Genomic DNA, 19,845 nt, shown 5'->3' with positions numbered 1-19,845 from the left:
GTAGATGATGCACACTGCTGCCACTGTGCGTTGGTGGTGGAGGGAGTGAATGTTTGTGGATGCCATCCACAATCAAGTGGGCTGCATTGTCCTGGATGGTGTTGAGCTTCTTGAGTGTTGTTGCAGCTGCACCCATCCAGGCAAGTGGAGAGTATTCCATCACACTCCTGACTTGTGCCTTGTAGATGGTGGACAGGCTTTGGGGAGTCAGGAGGTGGGTTACTTGCTGCAGGATTCCTAGCCTCTGACCTGCTCTTGTAGCCATGGTATTTATATGGCTACTGCAGTTCAGTTTCTGGTCAATGGTAGCTCCCAGGATTTTGATAGTGGGGGATTCAGCGATCGTAATGCCATTGAATGTCATGGGGCGATGGTCATTGCCTGGCACTTAAGTGGCAAGTAACATTCGCACCACACATCAGTCCAAGCCTGGATATTGTCCGGGTCTTGCTACGTTTCTACACGGACTGCTTCAGTATCTGAGGAGTCACGAATGGTGCTGAACATTGTGCAATCATCAACTAACGTCCCTACTTCTGACCTTATGTGAAGGAAGGTCATTGATGAAGCAGCTGAAGATGGTTCGGCCTAGGACACTACCCTGAGGAACTTCTGCAGAGATGTCCTGGAACTGAGATGATTGACCTCCAACAACCACAACCATTGTCCTTTGCTCAAGGTATGACTCCAACCAGCGGTGAGCTTTCCCCCTGATTCCCATTGACTTCAGTTTTGCTAGGGCTCCTTGATGCCATACTCAGTCAAATGCTGCCTTGATGTCAAGGGTAGTCACTCTTGCCTCACCTCAGGAGTTCAGCTCTTTTGTCCATGTTTGAACCAAGGCTGTAATGAGGTCAGGAGCTGATGGCCCTAGCGGAACCCAAACTGAGCATCACTGAGCAGGTTATTGCTAAGCAAGTGCTGCTTGATAGCACTGTTGATGACACTTTCCATCACTTTGCTAATGATTGAGAGTAGACTGATGGGGTGGTATTTGGCTGGGTTGGACTTGTCCTGCTTTTTGTGTACAGGACATTGCTGGGCAATTTTTCCACATTGCTGGGTAGATGCCAGTGTTGTAGCTGTACTGGAAGAGCTTGACTAGGGGCCTGGCAAGTTCTGAAGCATAGGTCTTCAGTACTATTGATGGAATATTGTCAGGACCCATAGCCTTTGTAGTGTCCAGTGTCTTCAGCCGTTTCTTGATATCACGCGGGGTGAATCTAATTGGCTGAAGTCTGGCATCTGTGTTGCTGGGGACTTCAGGATGAGGCCGAGATGGATCATCAACTAAGCACTTCTGGCTGATCTTTCTCACTGATGTGCTGGGCTCCCCCATCATTGATGGGGATATTTGTGGAGCCGTCTCCTCCAGTTAGTTGTTTAATTGCCCATCACCATTCCTGGCTGGATGGGCAGGACTGCAGACCTTAGATCTGAGCCGTTGCTTATGGGATCGCTTAGCTCTATGTATTGCATGCTGCTTACACAATTTGGCACACAAGTAGTCCGGTGTCTTAGCTTCACCAGGTTTAAGTATGCCTGGTGCTGCTCCTGGCATGTCCTGCTGCACTCTTCATTGAACTAGGGTTGGTCTCCTAGCTTGATGGTAATGGTAAAATGGGGAATATGCCAGGCCATGAGGTACAGATCGCGGTTGAGTATAATTCTGCTGCTGCTGCTGACCCACAGCACCTCTTAGATGCCCAGTTTTGCATTGCTAGATCTGTTTGAAATCTATTCCATTTAGCATGGTGGTAGTGCCACACAACACGATGGAGGGTATCCTCAATGTGAAGGCGGGACTTTGTCTCCATAAGGACTGTACAGTGGTCACTCCTACCAATACTGTCATGGACAGATGCATCTGCGACAGGCAGATTGATGAGGACGAGGTCAAGTATGTTTTCCTCTACCTAAAGCACAATTTCTGACTATTGCTCTCTTTCGTTTTATTTGTTTTCAAATTATTGTTAATGCTACCTTTTCCACCTGAGCCCCCTCACTAGTTTGTTACCGTCCTATTTAATCTTGCAGCTAGGACCCTGGTACCAGGTTGGTTCAGGTGGAGCCTGTCCCAAAGGTGACAAGTCCTTCTTTTCCCAGAACTGGTGCCAGTATCCGATGAAAGGGAACCCATATTTCCCACACTACTTCTTCAGCCGTGTGTTCACTTCCCTAATCTGTTTATCCCTGTGCCAATTTGTACATGGCTCCAGTAATGATCTAGAGATTATAACCTTTGAGGTCCTGTTCTTTAATTTTGTTACTATTTTCTGGTACTCTCCAAACAGGGAAGAGTAGGCAAGAGGACCTATGTTGTTGGTCCCAACATGGATCACAATGACTGGATCCTCCCTCTCCCTCTCCAGTTTCCTTTCCAACTGTTTTTTCTGCGTATGGCTGCACACCAGCTGGATGTTGAGGAAGTGGAACTTCTTTCAGTTGAGGTACATCTCAGAGTTGACAGCCGGTGCCTGCAAAGCGATATGCATGCAGTCAATGACACCCTGCATTCTGGGAAGCTTGAAATCCTAGCAAAGCTATCTGCTTGCTTCATCTGCTGCTCTCTGGCAAGAGAGAATGAAATGTAGTCCGTTCTCTTGGAATACAGAGTCTAATTGATCTTCCTTACGCAATAGTTGATGGCAAACTGGTAGAAGTTGTAATTATTGCCTGCTGCTCCCTGGATGCGCAAAGTTAAGAGGTGACGTTAGCTGCAGCATTGAGTTCCAAAATGACAGCATTGGTGTTAAATCAGTTCTACGTACTGATTGATGTCAAAATTTGCATACTCTGCATACTTCAGGCAGACAATCCCAATGCGCATGCTAATGCCCTCCCCAAAATGGTCTGTGGTGTAGCTCGCTCCAGAAGTATAGAGCCAAAGTAGCACTCGCAGAACTGAAAAATGGGGGCCAAGTAGCTGAAATTTGTGGTACTTATTTCTAAAAGTCTTTTTCTTGCCCTCCTGTGCAGCTCCAATGTGTCATTTAAGACTTCTTTATAAATCTTTGCACAGGTATTTTCCCCTTTTTGAGGAACAACAACCTACGTTATTGCTGTTCAATACTGTTTATTTACTGTTAGTTCATAATCCAGGGGAGTTCGGCTAAATTAGTTACTTTTTGGAAAGTATAAAAATGGCTTAATCAGATTGGGTACTGTGGATAAGCTCAGTGGGTGAGATTTGCCTATGTTGGGAAATCCGATAGCCAATTTGTGGACAGCAAGGATATGCAACAGCAGCTAAATAAATAACCAGCTAACAAGTTATAGTGATGTTGTTTGAAGGATAAATGTTGGCGAGGACACCTGAAGAACTTCCCTGCTCCTCTTCAAATTATGTTTTGTCATGGTTTACACGAGAGGCAGATAGGCCCTCAGTTTAACAGCTTTTCTGATAAACGGCATCTCTGGCAGTGCAGCGCTTCTTCGTTCCTGCCCTGAAGTGCCAGCCTAGATTATGTGCTTAAGTCTTGTTACGACAGAGGCGGGAGGAGTGCACTGTTTATTCCAGTTCTACTTTTCCACAGGTCATAACATATATTTAAATTTTCCCACTTACCGATAAGGTCAATCATGTACTGTTTTTTATCCCAGAATAAAACACACCAACCAGGTTTCTTTAATAAACAACAAAATTATCAGTTTATTATAAAACAAATCTTAACCAGTAATGAAGCAAAGCATAAACACCCAGACTGAAGTATCACAGTTCCCTTTTTACCTTAGCCCCTCTCACACACACATACAGCCACTGGTTAACTGAAAAAATAAAAGGGATTTTCGTTTTAGAGCTCTATGACAAAAAAAAAGACAAAAATAACACTTGGGCTGAATACTTGCCCATTCTTGAAGAACAAAAGAGAAGATGTGGAAAGATGTCCTTTGTTTGGGTTTGGCATCCCAAATGCGTATCGACGGCTGCCACTGTGATCTTCCTACAACTGTTCTTTCCAAGCGATTGTTGAAGGTCAGTTCGGATATTTCCAAGAAATGTAGCTACAGATAGGTCTTACAGCAGAAATGCAGCAACAGGGGGTTTCAGTTCTCACACATTTGATAAACAGATTTTCTTTCAAAGGGAGAGAAAGAGACGAGCTGAGTTTCCTTGGCAGGCAAAAACCTGCAGTCAGTCTTTCAAGCAGTGTACACTGCAACTCACTGTCCAAAGCGAAACCAAAACAATAGCACAAGAATCAAGCCTCCTGATCCCTATAAATCTTGACCTGTCACTTCTCTGTAAACATCATCTCCAAGTCAAAACAACAAGCTCCCTGCTGGTATTTTATCTGATCAGGTGCCTTCCAGTAAGGGCTTGTTACAAGTCAAGTCCAGGAACCTTCTGGTGACCTTTTTAAAATAAAACACAATGTTCAGCATCTTGTCAAACTTCCAGATGAATCAATGTTCATATTTTGCAAAAAACAGAAGCACTCTCATAACAGTCTCTGAGTAGGGCTTGAACCCGTCATCTACCACCAAGCCAAAAGCTTACGCTTAGCTCATATACTAAAAAAAAAAGCTGCAATTATGTTAATCATTCTTTAGATCTTCCAATGTGTTCTCACAGAGCATGTATCTTTTCTCAGGCGAATGAACTTAGTCTTGTAAGTAATTATGATCAACGGAAGCGAGGTGAAGAGAGGCGACTGACAGCCATGTCAGAACTACTTCGGGAACTTGCTCGGAGACTAGATAAAGAGCGTACCAAGCAGAAAATGGATGACCCTGATGAGTAAGATAAAGAGACTGTTGAATTAAATTTGTAAAACACTTTGTAGCTGCAGTTGAATAAGCTTTCTGTTCAGACACTTGATTCTGTTATTCAGCTTGGGCAGGAGGTGTATGAAGTATCATTGTAGAAGTATATAGTTTTTTAAAATTGTTACATGGGATGTACACATCTCTGGCAAGGCCAACATTTGTAGCCCACCCCTAATTGCCCTTGAGAAGGTGGTGGTGAACCGCCTCTTGAACCACTGCACTCCATCTGGTGTAGGTACACCCACAGTGCTGTTATGGAGGGAGTCATCGAGTGACTTCTCATCCTTGGTGATTTCAACCTCCATCTCACTCTTTTTGCTCGCTCTCCTTAATAGTTTGCTGTACTCCTTTCCTCTCTAAATCTCACCCTCCATATAAACTCTCCTACCCATATTCACGGCCACTCCCTTGACCTTGTCTCACTCGGCCTCACGACTTCCATCAAAACTACCACTGATAAGGTAATCTCTGATCACGTCATTCTATTGCTTTCGACCCATGTTTCTTTTACCCCACCCCACCACTATCCTGTTTCTTTCTGCATCCGTTGCTGGAATAAAGGTCAAGCCACTTACCACTGCATCTTTAAGTTTCCAACTATCTAGCCTTTGGCGAATGATATATCATGGCATTTCGGCAACTACTGATTTCAAATATCACTCCCTCTCCACCACCATTGATGCCCTTGTCCCCACTAAAACCATTGCACAGTCATTTCTCTCGTATGCCCCCCATCTTTCCATCTTTGCTTCTTTATGTTTTGAGGACACAGATTTGAACGTCTTTGGTTAACAGCTGGTTTAACCATTCATTGCCAAATGAGCTGAATTCCAGAGAAGAGGTGAGTTGAGAGTAACTGCCCTTGATATCAAGGCTATTTGACTGAGTGTGGCATCAAGGAGTTCTAGTAAAAATTGAAATCCGTGGTAATTGGGGAAAACTTTCCAGTGGCTGGAGCCATACCTAGGCAGATAGAAATGGTGATTATGGTTATTGGAGGCCAATCATTTCAGCCCCAGGACATCACTGCAGGAGTTCCTCAGAGTATTTTCCTAGGCCCAACCATCTTTAGGTGCTTCATGAGTGACCTTCCCTCTAACATAAGGTCAGAATTGGGGATGTTAGTTGATGATTGCAGTGAACTGTCCTCTTTGTCCCAATGTCTCAGATAATGAATCAGTTTGCCTGCATGACCTGGACAACATTCCGGCTTGGGCTGTTAATTGGCAATTAACATTCAAGTCGCATAAGTACCTGGTAATGACCGACCCAACAAGACAGAATCTAACCATTTCTCCTTGACACTCAAAGGCATTACCGTCACTGAAGCCCCCACCATCAACATCCTGAGGGTTACCTTTAACCAGAAACTTTACTGGACCAGCCACGTAAATACTGTGGCTACAAGAGTAGGTCAGAGGCTGGGAATTCTGTAGTGGGTAACTTGCCTCTTGACTCCCCAGAGCCTGCCCACTATCTACAAGGTGCAAGTCAGGAGTATGGTAGTACACTAACCATTTGCACGGATCAGTACAGCTCCAATAATACCCAAGAAGCTCGATACCATCCAGAATAAAGCAGCCCATTTGATTAGTACCCCATCCACCACCTTAAACATTCACTCCTTCTACCAGGGGCATGCAGTTACACTGAGCAACTCTCCAAGGCTCCTTTGATAGTACCTTGCAAACTCACAACCTCTACCACCTACAAGAGCAAAGGCAGTAGGTGCATGGGAACACCACCAACTGCAAGATTCCTTCCAAGTCGCACACCATCCTGACCTGGAAATATATTGCCATTCCTTCACTATCGTTGGGACAAAATCCTGGAACTCCTTCCCTAACTCCACTGTGGGCGTACCTACCAGAGGGACTGCAGTTCAAGAAGGCGGCTCACCACGATCTTCTCTAGGGCAATTCAGGATGGCAGTAAAATTCTGGCTTTGCCAGCAATACCCAAATCCCATGATTGAATAAAAGAAACTGTCTGAGGCTGAACCAGACTGTTTGGGACCCCTGAGATGAGCTTCCTACTACAAATGCGCGTACCATCAGTAAGATCACCTGCTTCCATCAGCCGATCCGCCCTTGCTTCACCTTATCAGCTGTTGAAATCCTCATCCTTGCCTTTTGTTACCTCTAGACTTGACTAGTCCAATGCACTCCTGGCCGACCTCCCTAATTTTACCCTCTGCAAACCTGAGGTCATTCAATACTCTCGTGCCTGTGTCCTCACTCGTACCAAGCCAGCCCTGTGCTCGCTGACATACATTGGCTGCAGATTAAGCAATTTCTCAATTTTAATATTCTCATCCTTGTTTTCAAATCCCTTCATGGCCTCGTCCCTCACTATCTGTAATCTCCTGTAGCCTAACAGCCCCCGAAATCTCTTCCTCCATCAATTCTGGCCCCTTGAACATTCCAAATTTTAATTGCTCCACTTTTGGAGGTTGTGCATTCAGTTACCAAGGCTTTAAACTCAGGAATTCCCTTCCTAAATCTCTCTTTCTTCCTTTAAGATGCTCCTTAAAATCTCCCTCTTTGACCAAGCTTTTGGTTACCTGGCCTAATATCTCCTTAAGTTGCTCGGTGTCAACTTTTGTTTAATAATGCTTGTAAAACACCTCGGGACATTTTATTAAATCAGAAGCACAATATAAATGCAAATTGTTATTGTTGTTCATTGTTAAATCACCAGTGGGGTGTCAAGCTGGAAGGAAGCTCAAGGGCATGTTGGGTTACAAAACTTCTTGCTGAAAATGATTGATGAAACTGTTGTTCCACCCCATCTCCCACATTATTTGCCGGAAACAAAATGGGGGTTTACTACTTGACTAGCTCACTAAGCATCAGACAGTCCTCCATTCAACTACCCTAACCGGATTTATGCTCTCTAATCCTTTGACAGGTGGATTAACTGAGGAAATCCTGCATAGATTTGTTAAAGGCAAATAGTGTTTAACTAACTTAATTGAGTTTTTTGATGAGGTAACAAGAGAGAGTTGAGGAGGGAAATGTGGTTGATGTGGTTTATTTGGACTTCCAAAAATAAAGTGCCCAATAACAGGCTTGCTAGTAAAGTTGAAGCCCATGGAATAAAAGGGACCGTGACAGCATGGATATGAAGTTGGTTGAGGGACGAGAAACAGAGAGCCCCAGGACAGCTATTTTTCTTGGTATATATCAATGACTTAGACTTGTGTGTACAGGGCAAAATTTGCAGATGACACAGAATACTTTGGTAGGAAGAATGAGGAGAGGCAATGTAAACTAAAGGGTACAGTTCTAAAGGGGGTGCAGGAACAGAGAGACCTGGGAGTAGGGCAGGTTGAGGAAATGGTGAAAAAGCCATATGGGATCCTGGGTTTACAAGTAGAGTACAAAAGTAAGTTATGATGAACCTTATAAAACACTGGTTCAGCCTCAATTGGGGCAGTGTCCAATTCTACGAACCACACCAGGAAGGATGTGAAGGAAGGCTTTAGAGACCATGCAGAAAAGATATAAGAGAATGATTCCAGGGATGAGAGACTTCACTAACGGGTAGATTGGAAAAGCTGAGGCAGTTCTCCTTAAGAGAAGGTTGAGAGGAGATTTGATAGATGTGTTCAAAATCATGAAGGGTCTAGACAGAGTAGGTGGAGAGAACCTGTTCCCAATGGCAGAAGGTTAAAGAATCAGAGCACATTGATTTCAAGTGATTGGCAAGAGAATCAAAGGCACATGAGGAAATTTTTTACGCAGCGAGTTATTATGATCGGAATGCGCTGCCTGAAAGCGTGGTGGAGGCAGATTCAATTGTGGCTTTCAAAAGGGAATTAGATATGCACTTGAAAGGAAAAAAATTGCAGGGCTGCAGGGAAAGGGCAGAGGGAGTGGGACTAACTAAATTGCTCTTGCAGAGAGCTGGCACAGGCTCGACAGGCCGAATAGCCTCCTTCTGTGTTGTAACTGTGATTCTAAAATAATTCAAAGAAATCTACTTTATTGCTAATTGTTTAGCTACATCACACTTCAAAAGTACTTCATTGACAGCAAAGGGCTTTGGGACGTTCTGAGGTCATGAAAGATGATGTATAAGTGCAGGTCTTTTTTTCTTTTCATTTTATTTTCTTGCCTGACGTTCACCATCAGGAAAGTAAATTGATAGAATTAAGCTGATAGAAACATCCTCTGAACTGCAGCTTATAAAGAGCAGGTCGACCAAAAGCCTGAAGTGATCCAAATTGAACAAAATTTCAGAAAGGAATCTGTAATGTTCAATTCAGTGCACACCCCAGTTTTGTCTTTCTGTCTCCCCCCTCTACTGTGATTCTCACATTACCTCTTTTACCCCTTCCACTTCTTGATGAAGCTCCCAGTTTTGAAATGGTTGCACTCTGCAGCTAAAAGAGTAGAACATGTGATCAAACTGTATAGTGTTCCGGTCACTCTGTGACTTGAATACTGTATTTAATTTTTGTCATCGAGAAACCAGAGAGACAATCAAATGCTGGAGGCAGTGCAGAGAAGAACCACAAGGCTGATCCCTCAGGCCAGTGGTTTGAACTTCGAAGAAAAACTGGAGAGACTTGACCTTTTCAGCCTAGGAAGGAGAAGTCGAAGAAGTGATGTTTTTGTGGTACATAAGGTAGTAAATGGTGTGGAAAGGTTAATCCTGCATCTGAGAACGTGGTGATATAATTTAAAACATGTTGTATTCCTGCTTTGGTGAACCATGGGCTGTGCATGCTTGATGGAAACCTATTCTGACTGCAGCAAAGCCCAGGTTAAGAATTGAATCACTCAATAAGCATTTCAGGTTGACCTTCAGGTTTCAGGAGTAGCTGTCTGCGAAGAAGTGTTTTCCAGGGGACTCCTGAGTAAATTCTATACCTTAAGACACCCATTATTGACTTTCTTTTAAGCATCAGCAGAAATGATGCGATGATGTAATGACATCCTCAATAAGGCTAGCTAAATCTTTGAGTTGGAGCTTGATTAATGGCTTGTGACTCAGGACCATTAGAAATATCTTTCCTAAATTGCTTTTGCTAGGAAGACAAGGAGCCAGACTACTGCAGCAAAACAGGGAAATATGGACGTTGTTAATAATAGTGATGACGAAGAGGAAGAGAATGAGGTGGATGAAAATGATGAAGGCGAGGAATCTGATGAAGATCAAGATACTGTTAAACTGTTCATTACAATCAGTGACTTTGAAGCTCAAGAGGAAAGTGATCTGGCATTTAAGGTAACTATGTTGCCTTATTTAAGACAATAATATTGTAATATTGTATTTGATTTGAATTTAGCTTGACCTTTTTTGAAACATGGGAAACTTTATTGTTCAGAGCTGTCTGTTTGCCCCTTCATACTAAATTTTACATTCAGTAAGGAATCTCTCAATTTTTTCCTAAATAAAAAGGACCGCTAAATTGTATGTTAGCGATAGTACGAATCTCAAAGGATCATTACGCCTCTACATTATATGGCAGGACAAGTAAAGAACTATGCCTCCAGAGACTCCTTCAGGCCTTTTACAAATTAACTGGTTGAAAAGAATTAAAAGTAACTTTAGCAACTCTGATTTTTCAAAAGTTTTGTTTAAGTTGTGCTAAAGGAAGCTGAGGGATAAAGTTATTATATCCAGCAGTATGTGGGAAATTAAACATATGGCTGAAGCACTATGGTGAGTAACAGTGGGCTGAATTTTAACCTTAAAGGGCCTATTTGGGTCGATAGGAAGTTAAAGACTCAAAAAAATCTGTTTCCTAACTCAAACCTATGTCCAACCCTCTTTAACTGAGGTTGGCAGTTGGGCCATCCTGATCCAAAGAGGTGAGTTGGAACTTTAAATATGTTGATGAGGCACCAATGTCTTGCAGGTTTTAAACATTAATCACTTTTGGCTGGGTTTCCTGAGCGTCAGGAAACCCAGCAGCTTTCTCCAGGCATGGACTTGGAGAATTCAGGAGGTACATGCCTTCACATCTACCCCCTGGATCCAGGTGCTTGCTGGTGAAGCCTCTGCAACCATCCCCTGCGCAACCTCCCCCCTCCCCCCCCCCCCCCCAGAGGCCTTTTGATATCTCCCTCCCATGATCTGGCCCTGATTTTTTTTTTTCCACCCCTCCCAGCCACCACCACAACCAAGCCCTGATGGTGCCACCACCACAAGGCCTTAGGTCCACCTCCCCCCTTCCACCACAAGGCCTTTGGCCTTCCCCACCTCCATCAACCACAGCCCGGTAGACGCCCTCCTCACCCTCCTCCAAGATCCCTGTGCCCCCATCCCCACAGCCAGTCCTTGGGGGTCAGCCCAGCAAACATTTTTCTCAGTATCTGACGAGATAGTAACGTGTATTGGAAAGTTTTGCTAATTTTCATTTTCTGTTTGGTTCCCCCTTCACAACCCAGGCACAGCGATGCAATTTGTAACATCCCACAGCCACTCTGGTTAAAATCAATTAGGTCTGAGTGCACAGAGTGTAAAGTGGGAGTTTGGTGAGTGAGGGAATTTAGTGAGGGAGGTGCTCCTTTCTTTGTTTTTTCTACCTTTTTTCAGCCCTCAGTAGCTGGCTCTTTCTTTGTACAGGGGCAGAAGTTGATTGTTGAGTAATTGGTAAGCTAATCTAATAATTCAAATTGTAATAAATAGTTTTTAAAGTTATGGTATGGCAGGTCAGTTCGGCCAAGTGGAGTGTACATCCTGCTGTACGTGGGAAGTCATGGACGCACCATGTGTCCTAGATGAACACATCTGCAGTAAGTGTCTCCAGTTGCAGAAGCTTGAGCTCCGGGGTTTTGATACTCGAACGGCAGCTGGAGTCACTGTTGTGCATCCGCAAGGTGGAGGACTATGTGGATAGCACGTTTAGGGAGATGGTCACAGCACAGGTTAGGAACATGCAGGCAGAGAAAGAATGGATGACCGCCAGGCAGCCTAAGAGAACCAGGCGGGTAGTGCAGGAGTCCCCTGAGTCTGTCTTGCTTGTTAATCGGTTTTCCATTTTGGATACTGGAGAGGGTGATAGTTCCTCAGGCAAGTGCAGCCAGAGCAAAGTCCATGGCACGATGGGTGGCTCAGCTGCACAGGAGGGGTGGAAGAAGAGCGGAAGAGCAATAGTGATAGGGGATTCCATAGTCAGGGGATTAGACAGGCGTTTCTGCGGCAGTAAACGTGACTCCAGGATGGTGTGTTGCCTCCCTGGTGCCAGGGTCAAGGATGTCATGGCGAGATTGCAGGACATCCTTCTTTGAGAGGATGAACAGACAGAGGTCGTGGTCCACATTGGTACCAGTGACATAGGTAGGAAGTGGGATGAAGTCCTGAAAGCAGATTTTAGGGAGTTAGGAAGGAAATTAAAAAGCAGGACCTCGAGCAATAATCTCAGGATTACTCCCAGTGCCACGTGCTAGTGAGCATATGAATTGGAGGATTGATCTATTGAACACATGGCTGGAGAATTGGTGCAGGAGGGAGGGATCAGATTTCTGAGGCATTCGCACCGGCTCTGGGGCAGGTGGGACCTGTACAAGATGGACGAGCTACACCTTAACATGACCGGAAGGAAATATCTTCGCAGGGAGATTTGCTAGTGCTGTTGGGGAGGGTTTAAACTAGCTTGTTAGGGGGATGGGAACCTGAGGGGCAGTTCCAATTGGAAAGAAGTAAAGCTGGTAACAGGAGGTAGAAAAGTGTCAAGCGACATTAGAAGGCAGGCGAAGCAAAGGCAAGCAGCAAGTATGCTTAGAATGCAGAATAATGTCAAGAAGGCACTCTACCTGAATGCAGGCATTCGCAACAAGGTAGATGATTTAAAGGCACAAATTGAGGTAAATGGGTATGATCTAATTGCCATGACAGAAATGTGGCTACAGGGTGACCAAGACTAGGAACTGAATATTCAAGGATATTTGACACTTTGAAAGGACAGGCAAAAAGGAAAAGGAGGTGGTGTTGCGCTGATAATAAGGGATGGGATCAGTACATTAGTAAGGAAGGCTGTCTGATCAGAAGAACAAAATGTGGAATCTGTCAGGATGGAGCTAAGAAACAGCAAGGGGCAGCAAACATTGGTAGTTATTGTTTATAGGCCACCAAACAGTAGTGGTAGTGTGGGGCATGATGTTAATCAGGAGATTAGAGAAGCATGTGGCATGGGTAATACAGTAATCATGGGTGACTTCAATCTGTACATAGACTGGGTAAACCCAATGAGCAATAATGCTGTGGAGGACAAGTTTCTGGAGAGTGTTAGGGATGGTTTTCTAGAGCAGTGTGTTGAACAGACTATTTTAAACCTAGTATTATGAAATGAGAAAGGGCTAATTAATAATCTTGTTGTAAAAGAACCTTTAGGGATGAGTGACCATAATATGACAGAATTTTACATTATGTTTGAAATTGAGGTAGTTTAATCTGAAGCCAGGGTGTTAAATTTGAACAAAGGAAATTATGAAGATATGAGGGGCAAATTGGCTGAGGTAGATTGGGAAAAGACATTAAAAGGTATGACAGTACATAGACGATGGATAGTCTTTAAAGAATTATTACATAGTTTACAGCAACTGTACATTCCTTCAAGGCACAAAAACCCCAAAAGTAAAGGCAGTCAACCGTGGATAACAAAGGAAGTTAAGGATTGTATAACATTAAAAGAAACGGCCTATCAAGTTGCCAGAAATAGTAAACCTGAGGATTGGGAGGATTTTAGAATACAGCAAAGGAAGACCAAGAAACTGATTTTTTTTTAAAAAGGAGAATAGAAAATGAATGTAAAATAGCAAAAAACATAAAAATGGACTGTAAAAGCTTCTATAGGTATGCAAGAAGGAAACGTTTGGCTAAGACAAAAGTGGGTCCATTACAGGCAGAGTCAGGAGAATTTATAATGCAGAATAGAGAATTGGCAGAGAAACCAAATGATTACTTTGTGTCTGTCTTCACTGAGGAAGATGCAAGAAATCTCCCAGAATTAGAGATACAAGGGACTCGGGAGATTGAGGAATTGAAGGAAATCTGTATTAGTAAGGAGGTTGTATTGGAGAAATTAATGGGCTGAAGGTTGATAAGTCCCCGGATGCTGATATTCTACACCCCAGAGTGTTTCTTAAATGGTAAGAGAGTAGAAAATTTAGATGTACAAAGGGACCTGGGTGTTCTGGTCAATAAGTCACTGAAAGCTAACATGCAGGTGCAGCAGCAATTAGGAAAACTAATGGTATGTTAGCCTTTATCGCAAGAGGATTTGAGTACAGGAGTAGCAAGATCTTGCTTCAATTGTATAGAACCTTGGTTAGATTGTACTTGGAGTACTGTGTGCAGTTTTGGTCCCCTTATCTTCGGAAGGATATTATTGCCATAGAGGGAGTGCAACAGTCACCAGACTTGTTCCCTGGAGGGTGGGACTGTCCTATGAGGAGAAATTGGGGAAACTGGGCTTGTATTTTCTAGAGTTTTGAAGAATGAGAAGTGATCTCATTGAAACCTACAAAATACTTAAAGGAATAGACAGGGCTGTTGCAGGTAAGATGTTTCCCCAGGTTGGGGAGTCAAGAACCAGGGGACACAATTTCAAAATAAGGGGGAAGCCACTTAGGACAGAGATGAGGAGAATTTCTTTACTCAGAGGGTTGTGAATCTTTGGAATTCTCTACCCCAGAGAGCTGTGGGAGCTCAGTGATTGAGTATGTTTAAAGCAGAGATTGACAGATTTCTAAATAACAAAGACATAAAGAGATATGGTTGGGGAAAAAGGCATTGAAGTGGATGATCAGCCATGATTGTATTGAATGGTGGAGTAGGCTTACTGGACTGAATGGCCTACTCCTGCTCCTATGTTCCAGCAGAGACCAGAGATGAAATGTGTGGTTGTGTGCCATTTACCCACAGAACCTCAGGGAAGACCTGAGGCTGTATTTTTTTAAAAAAAGAAAGAAGCTAATCATAATTCCCTGCAGTAGTCTGATTTTAAATGATGCCCAGTAGAATGTTACGACTGAGAAGCAGGCCATTTGGTCCATTATGCCTGTGTCAATTCTTCAGCAGAGCTATCCAATTAGTCTCACTTTCCCCATAACCTTGCAATTTTCTCCCCTTCAAATAGTTATCCAATTCCTTTTTGAATCTGCTTCCACCACCCTTTCATGGAGTGCATTCTAATCTAGATATTCATAATTTGCTGCATATAAAAATTTCTTCTCGTCTCACCTCTGGCTCTTTTAGTCATCACCTTAATTTTGTGTCCTTTGGTTGGCAAGCCTTCTGTCAGTGGGAACAGTTACTCCTTATTTACTCTATCAAACCCTTCATGATTTTGAACACCTCTATTAAATCTCCCCTTAAAGAGAAAAATCTCGGCCCCTGCATTTTTTAATTGAAGTCTTCATCCCTGGTATCATTCAAGTAAATCTCCTCTGCACTTTCTTCAGAGCCTTATCATCCTTCCTAAAGTGTGGTGACTAGAATTTGACACAGTGCTCCAGCTGTGGCCAAACCACTGATTTATTGAGGTTTAGCATAACTTCCTTGCTTTTGTTCTGTAAACCGCTAGTTATAAAGCCAAAAAAAACATATTTTTATAACAGCCTTCCCAACTTGTTCTGCCATCTTGAAAGATTTCTATACACAAACCCCCAACTCTCTCTTCCTGCATCTCCTATCTCCTGGTCTGGTTTTCTTCATCCTTCATTTTGCACTCTGCGATTAAACCACTTACTTGATTTCTTGGACTTGGGTACTGAAACTTTTGGGGTGAGTGAATCTTGGGCAAATCAACCTTAAGGGTGTCAGGGGCAAGATTTAGGCTTGAACCCAGATCTGCCAGGTTTCCACTCCAGATCAGTTCTATCCTAAGTTCTGCAGGATTGTTTCCATTTCAAATTATAACAATTCAGTTTGTATACAGTTGCAGGTTGAATATAACACCAGCTTGTTGCTGTATCTGTCACTAACAAACGCTGGGTTCACCACTACTTTTAAGCATTTTGGGAGACATAATGTTGTAAATTCAGACTCTAATTTGAAGCAAGATAACTCAGTTTGAGTGGTGCTTTAAATGCTTATTTTCTGCTCATTATGTTGAGAGACAATGTTAAAAAAAAAAATCCCAGTTAACACTAGCTGTCTCACATGTCTAGACAAAAATTCAGATGAAACAACTAAATGTTAAGCACAGTAAACTACTTTTCATCTTTTTCCTAAATTAAAAAGTACTGTACGTCAGCTGTAGTGTTAATCTCAAAGGATGATTAGACCGCTATGTTATTTGGCCAGACAGCTAAAGAACCCTTGCTCTTATAGCCCATGAGCATGTGGAGAAGCTATGATCTAAAGAGAGGAGGGGATAAAATGTCATTTCTGACAAGACTGGTGATCACACAGATGCCCCATTTCCAATTTTGCTCCATCTGGAAAGGAGTGCCCTCTTCCATTCCAGGATGTTCATTCAACAGTTGGGTAAAGTAGACCATTTCAGGAGATGCAATGGTCCTTATTGTGCTTTTGCTTTACTGTAATTAAGACTTACAAGAAATTTTAAATGTTTTTTGCTGGCCGACTGATGGAGCATATGGGAATGCCTGAACTTGTCACAGCGTGTATTGAAAAGAGAAAGGCTGTGAAATTCGTTCGTCTGGTGCCACTGGTCTACCTTGCTTCCCTAGGGCTGGCAGCACTGTGGACCACTACCTGAGTGACCCGTGCGGTGTTCTACCTTTTATATGGGTGCGTGCAGCTGCGTCCCCTGCATGTGCCCAAACACGTTGAATTCCGATATCCCAACATTACACAGCCGAGCTGCTGATGTGATACCAGGATTCCAGACTCGGATAATGTGTTGCCCACTCCTGAAAAAGGAAGCCTGAAGCAGTAAGTGTTGGGTCCTGCAGTCACATTATTTAAAGGGCCAGAGTACCGTGATAAGTAAAATTTTTGAAAATGTTTCTATTGGAAAGTGCATGAAAGTATTCTTAACTGTTTGTTTTTAGAGGTGTTTTGATTCATTTGACAGAGAGCTTTGACGCATGCTCATAGAGATGGCAGAGGAGGAGGTGACTTGTCACTCAAAGGTATGGTGGCAGCAACTCTGGGTCTGCAGCATAATAGGGAGATGGAGCACAGGCTGTGGAAAGGCAAGCTCTGTATGATACCCTCTGCCAACCTGGAGCTGAACTCCTCCATGCTCCTTGATAGGCAGCCAATGCACTCAGCATCTGATAAGATGGCAAACAAACTATCCTTTAGATTAGATTAGATTATGATTAGAGATACAGCACTGAAACAGGCCCTTCGGCCCATTGAGTCTGTGCCGACCATCAACCACCCATTTATACTAATCCCATATTCCTACCAAACATCCCCACCTGTCCCTATATTTCCCTACCACCTACCTATACTAGTGACAATTTATAATAGCCAATTTACCTATCAACCTGCAAGTCTTTTGGCTTGTGGGAGGAAACCGGAGCACCCGGAGAAAACCCACGCAGACACAGGGAGAACTTGCAAACTCCACACAGGCAGTACCCAGAATCGAACCCGGGTCCCTGGAGCTGTGAGGCTGCAGTGCTAGCCACTGTGCCGCCCCTGGGCTGCTTGCCCAGTGATTCACCATCCAAATTCTATGCAAGCCTTCATGGTAAGTGCAGTGCCAGTGCCTTGAGCTGGTGGCTGCGAGTGTCAGATCAAGTGATGAGACCTCTTCGACACTATTGTGCTGTTGCTCTCTCCCTTCCTCCTCGGGCTGCTGTGGCTATGCAGGAGGCAGTTCTTGGCTATCAAAGCAGGAACTCAAAAGGGGAAGGTTGGGAGTTGTGGTGGGAAGCAAGAGCAATAGTCATGCTCATTATGCCAAGATGAGGCCATGCTGGAATTTGGGAAGGGTCACAAGGCAGAAGCATGCAGCATCAGATCTGTGGGCCCTATCACAGCCGGCCTCATGATGCACTGAAACATCTCTAGGGCTGCGGAGATGCAGACATCCTTGCCCCTCACCGGTTCTAACCTGCTGCCTTCTATTGCATGCCACCTTGTCCTGCAGGAGAGGATGCAGAATGTCAGTGGTCTGTAGGTAGGTGTTCAGTTGGTGTGCCTGCTATAGCTGATTAGCTGGAAGTATGTGGAGGCAGAGAGAGGTAGGTATGAAGCTGGTAGCATGGCAGGTACGTGAGGGTGAGGTGGAGGTTTTTAAAAATTGTTTCACGGGATGTGAGCGTCTCTGGCAAGGCCAGCATTTGTTGCCCATCCCTAACTGCCCTTGAGAAGGTGGTGGTGAACCAGCTTCTTGAATTGGAACAGCCCGTGCAGTGTAGGTAAACCCACAGCGCGGTTCGGAAGGAAGTTTCAGGATTCTATCCCAGTGATGGTGAAGGAACAGTGATTATAGTTCAGGTTAGGTTGGTATGTAACTTGGAGGGGAACTTGCAGGTGGCAGTGTTCCCATGCATCTGTTGCCCCTGTTCTTCTAAATAGAGGTCACTAGTTTGGAAGGTACTGTCGAAGAAGGCTTGGGGAGTTGCTGCAGTGTAAGTTGTCGCTGGTACACACAGCTGCCATTGAGTGCCAGTGGTGGAGGGAAGGGTGGATGGCTGCCAGTCAAGCCACTGCTTTATCCTGGATAGAGTCAGCATGGATTTACGAAAGGGAAATCATGCTGGAGAAATCTACTAGAATTCTTTGAGGATGTAACTAGGAGAGTTGATGAGGGGGAGCCAGTGGATGTGGTTTATTTGGACTTTCAGAAGGCTTTTGACAAAGTCCCACATAAGAGATTAGTGTGTAAAATTAAAGAGCATGGGATTGGGGGTAGTGTATTGCGATGGACAGAAAATTGGTTGGCAGACAGGAGACAAAGAGTAGGAATAAACAGGTCTTTTTCCGAATGGCAGGCAGTGACTAGTGGGGTACCGCAGGGATTGGTGCTAGGACCCCAGCTGTTCACAATATATATTAATGATTTAGATGAGGGATCTAAATGTAATATCTCCAAATTTGCAGACTACACAAAACTGGGTGGGAGGGTGAGTTGTGAGGAGGATGCAGAGAGGCTTCAGGGTGATTTGGACAAGTTGAGTGAGTGGACAAATGCGTGGCAGATGCAGTATAATGTGGATAAATGTGAGGTTATCCACTTTGGTAGTGAAAACAGGAAGGCAGGTTATTATCTGAACGACTATAAACTGAGAGAGGGGAATATGCAACGAGAAATGGCTGTTCTTGTACACCAGTCGCTGAAGGTACGCATGCAGGTCCAACAGGTGGTAAAAAAGACAAATGGTATGTGGCCTTCATAGCAAGAGGATTCGAGTACAGGAAGCAGGGATGTCTTGTTGCAATGATACAGGGCATTGGTGAGGCCACACCTGGAATATTGTGTACAATTTTGGTCTCCTTATCTGAGGAAGGATGATTTTGGTAGAGGGAGTGCAGTGAAGGTTTACCAGACTGATTCCTGGGATGGCAGGACTGATGTATGAGGAGAGATTGAGTCGGTTAGGATTATATTCGCTGGAGTTCAGAAGAGTGAGGGGGAATCTCATAGAAACCTATAAAATTCTAACAGGACTTGACAGGGTAGATGCAGGAAGGATGTTCTTGATGGTGGGGGAGTCCAGAACCAGGGATCATAGTCTAAGGATATGGGGTAAACCATTCAGGACTGAGATGAGGAGAAATTTCTTCACCCAGAGATTGGTGAACCTGTGGAATTCGCTATCTCAGAAAGCAGTTGAGGTCAAAACATTGTATGTTTTCAAGAAGGTGTTAGATATAGCTCTTGGATTTAAAGGGATCAAAGGATATGGGGAAAAAGCGGGAACAGGCTACTGAGTTGGATGATCAACCATGATCATAATGAATGGCGGAGCAGGCTCAAATGGTTTACTCCTGCTCCTATTTTCTATGTTTCTATGACAAAATTAATATGCCTCATTCTTGGCTGGTGGGGGTCTAGCATGACACCTCCACACAAAGTGAAATGAATGTGATTTGAGAAAAGCGCATTTCATTAAAGAGTCGAGAGAAAATATAAGACGTAGAAAAAAAACATGCATGGCTCTCATTAATTCATAAATCCTAAAACTTATTAAA

The 19,845-nt window shown here is 43.8% G+C and overlaps 1 protein-coding gene across 5 annotated transcripts in view; it reads left to right on the top strand.

The window, feature by feature from the left end:
- nphp1 (nephronophthisis 1) overlaps positions 1-19,845 on the top strand; it is a 189,956-nt gene that overhangs the window by 21,329 nt on the left and 148,782 nt on the right. For 4 of the 5 annotated variants that reach the window (XR_010972902.1, XM_068027500.1, XM_068027499.1 and 1 more), the window contains 2 exons: positions 4,596-4,741; positions 9,810-10,005. The exons of the other annotated variant lie outside the window; for it this stretch is intronic. Coding sequence is in view for 3 of the 4 variants with exons in the window: in XM_068027500.1 (XP_067883601.1) it covers positions 4,596-4,741; positions 9,810-10,005 (342 nt within the window). In the remaining variant the exon portion in view is untranslated. The remainder of the gene's footprint in view (positions 1-4,595; positions 4,742-9,809; positions 10,006-19,845) is intronic. 5 annotated transcript variants of the gene reach the window in all.

Source organism: Heterodontus francisci, chromosome 3 (genome assembly GCF_036365525.1).
Source record: "Heterodontus francisci isolate sHetFra1 chromosome 3, sHetFra1.hap1, whole genome shotgun sequence".
NCBI lineage: Eukaryota > Metazoa > Chordata > Chondrichthyes > Heterodontiformes > Heterodontidae > Heterodontus > Heterodontus francisci.
This window is presented reverse-complemented; position numbering and strand designations above follow the sequence as displayed.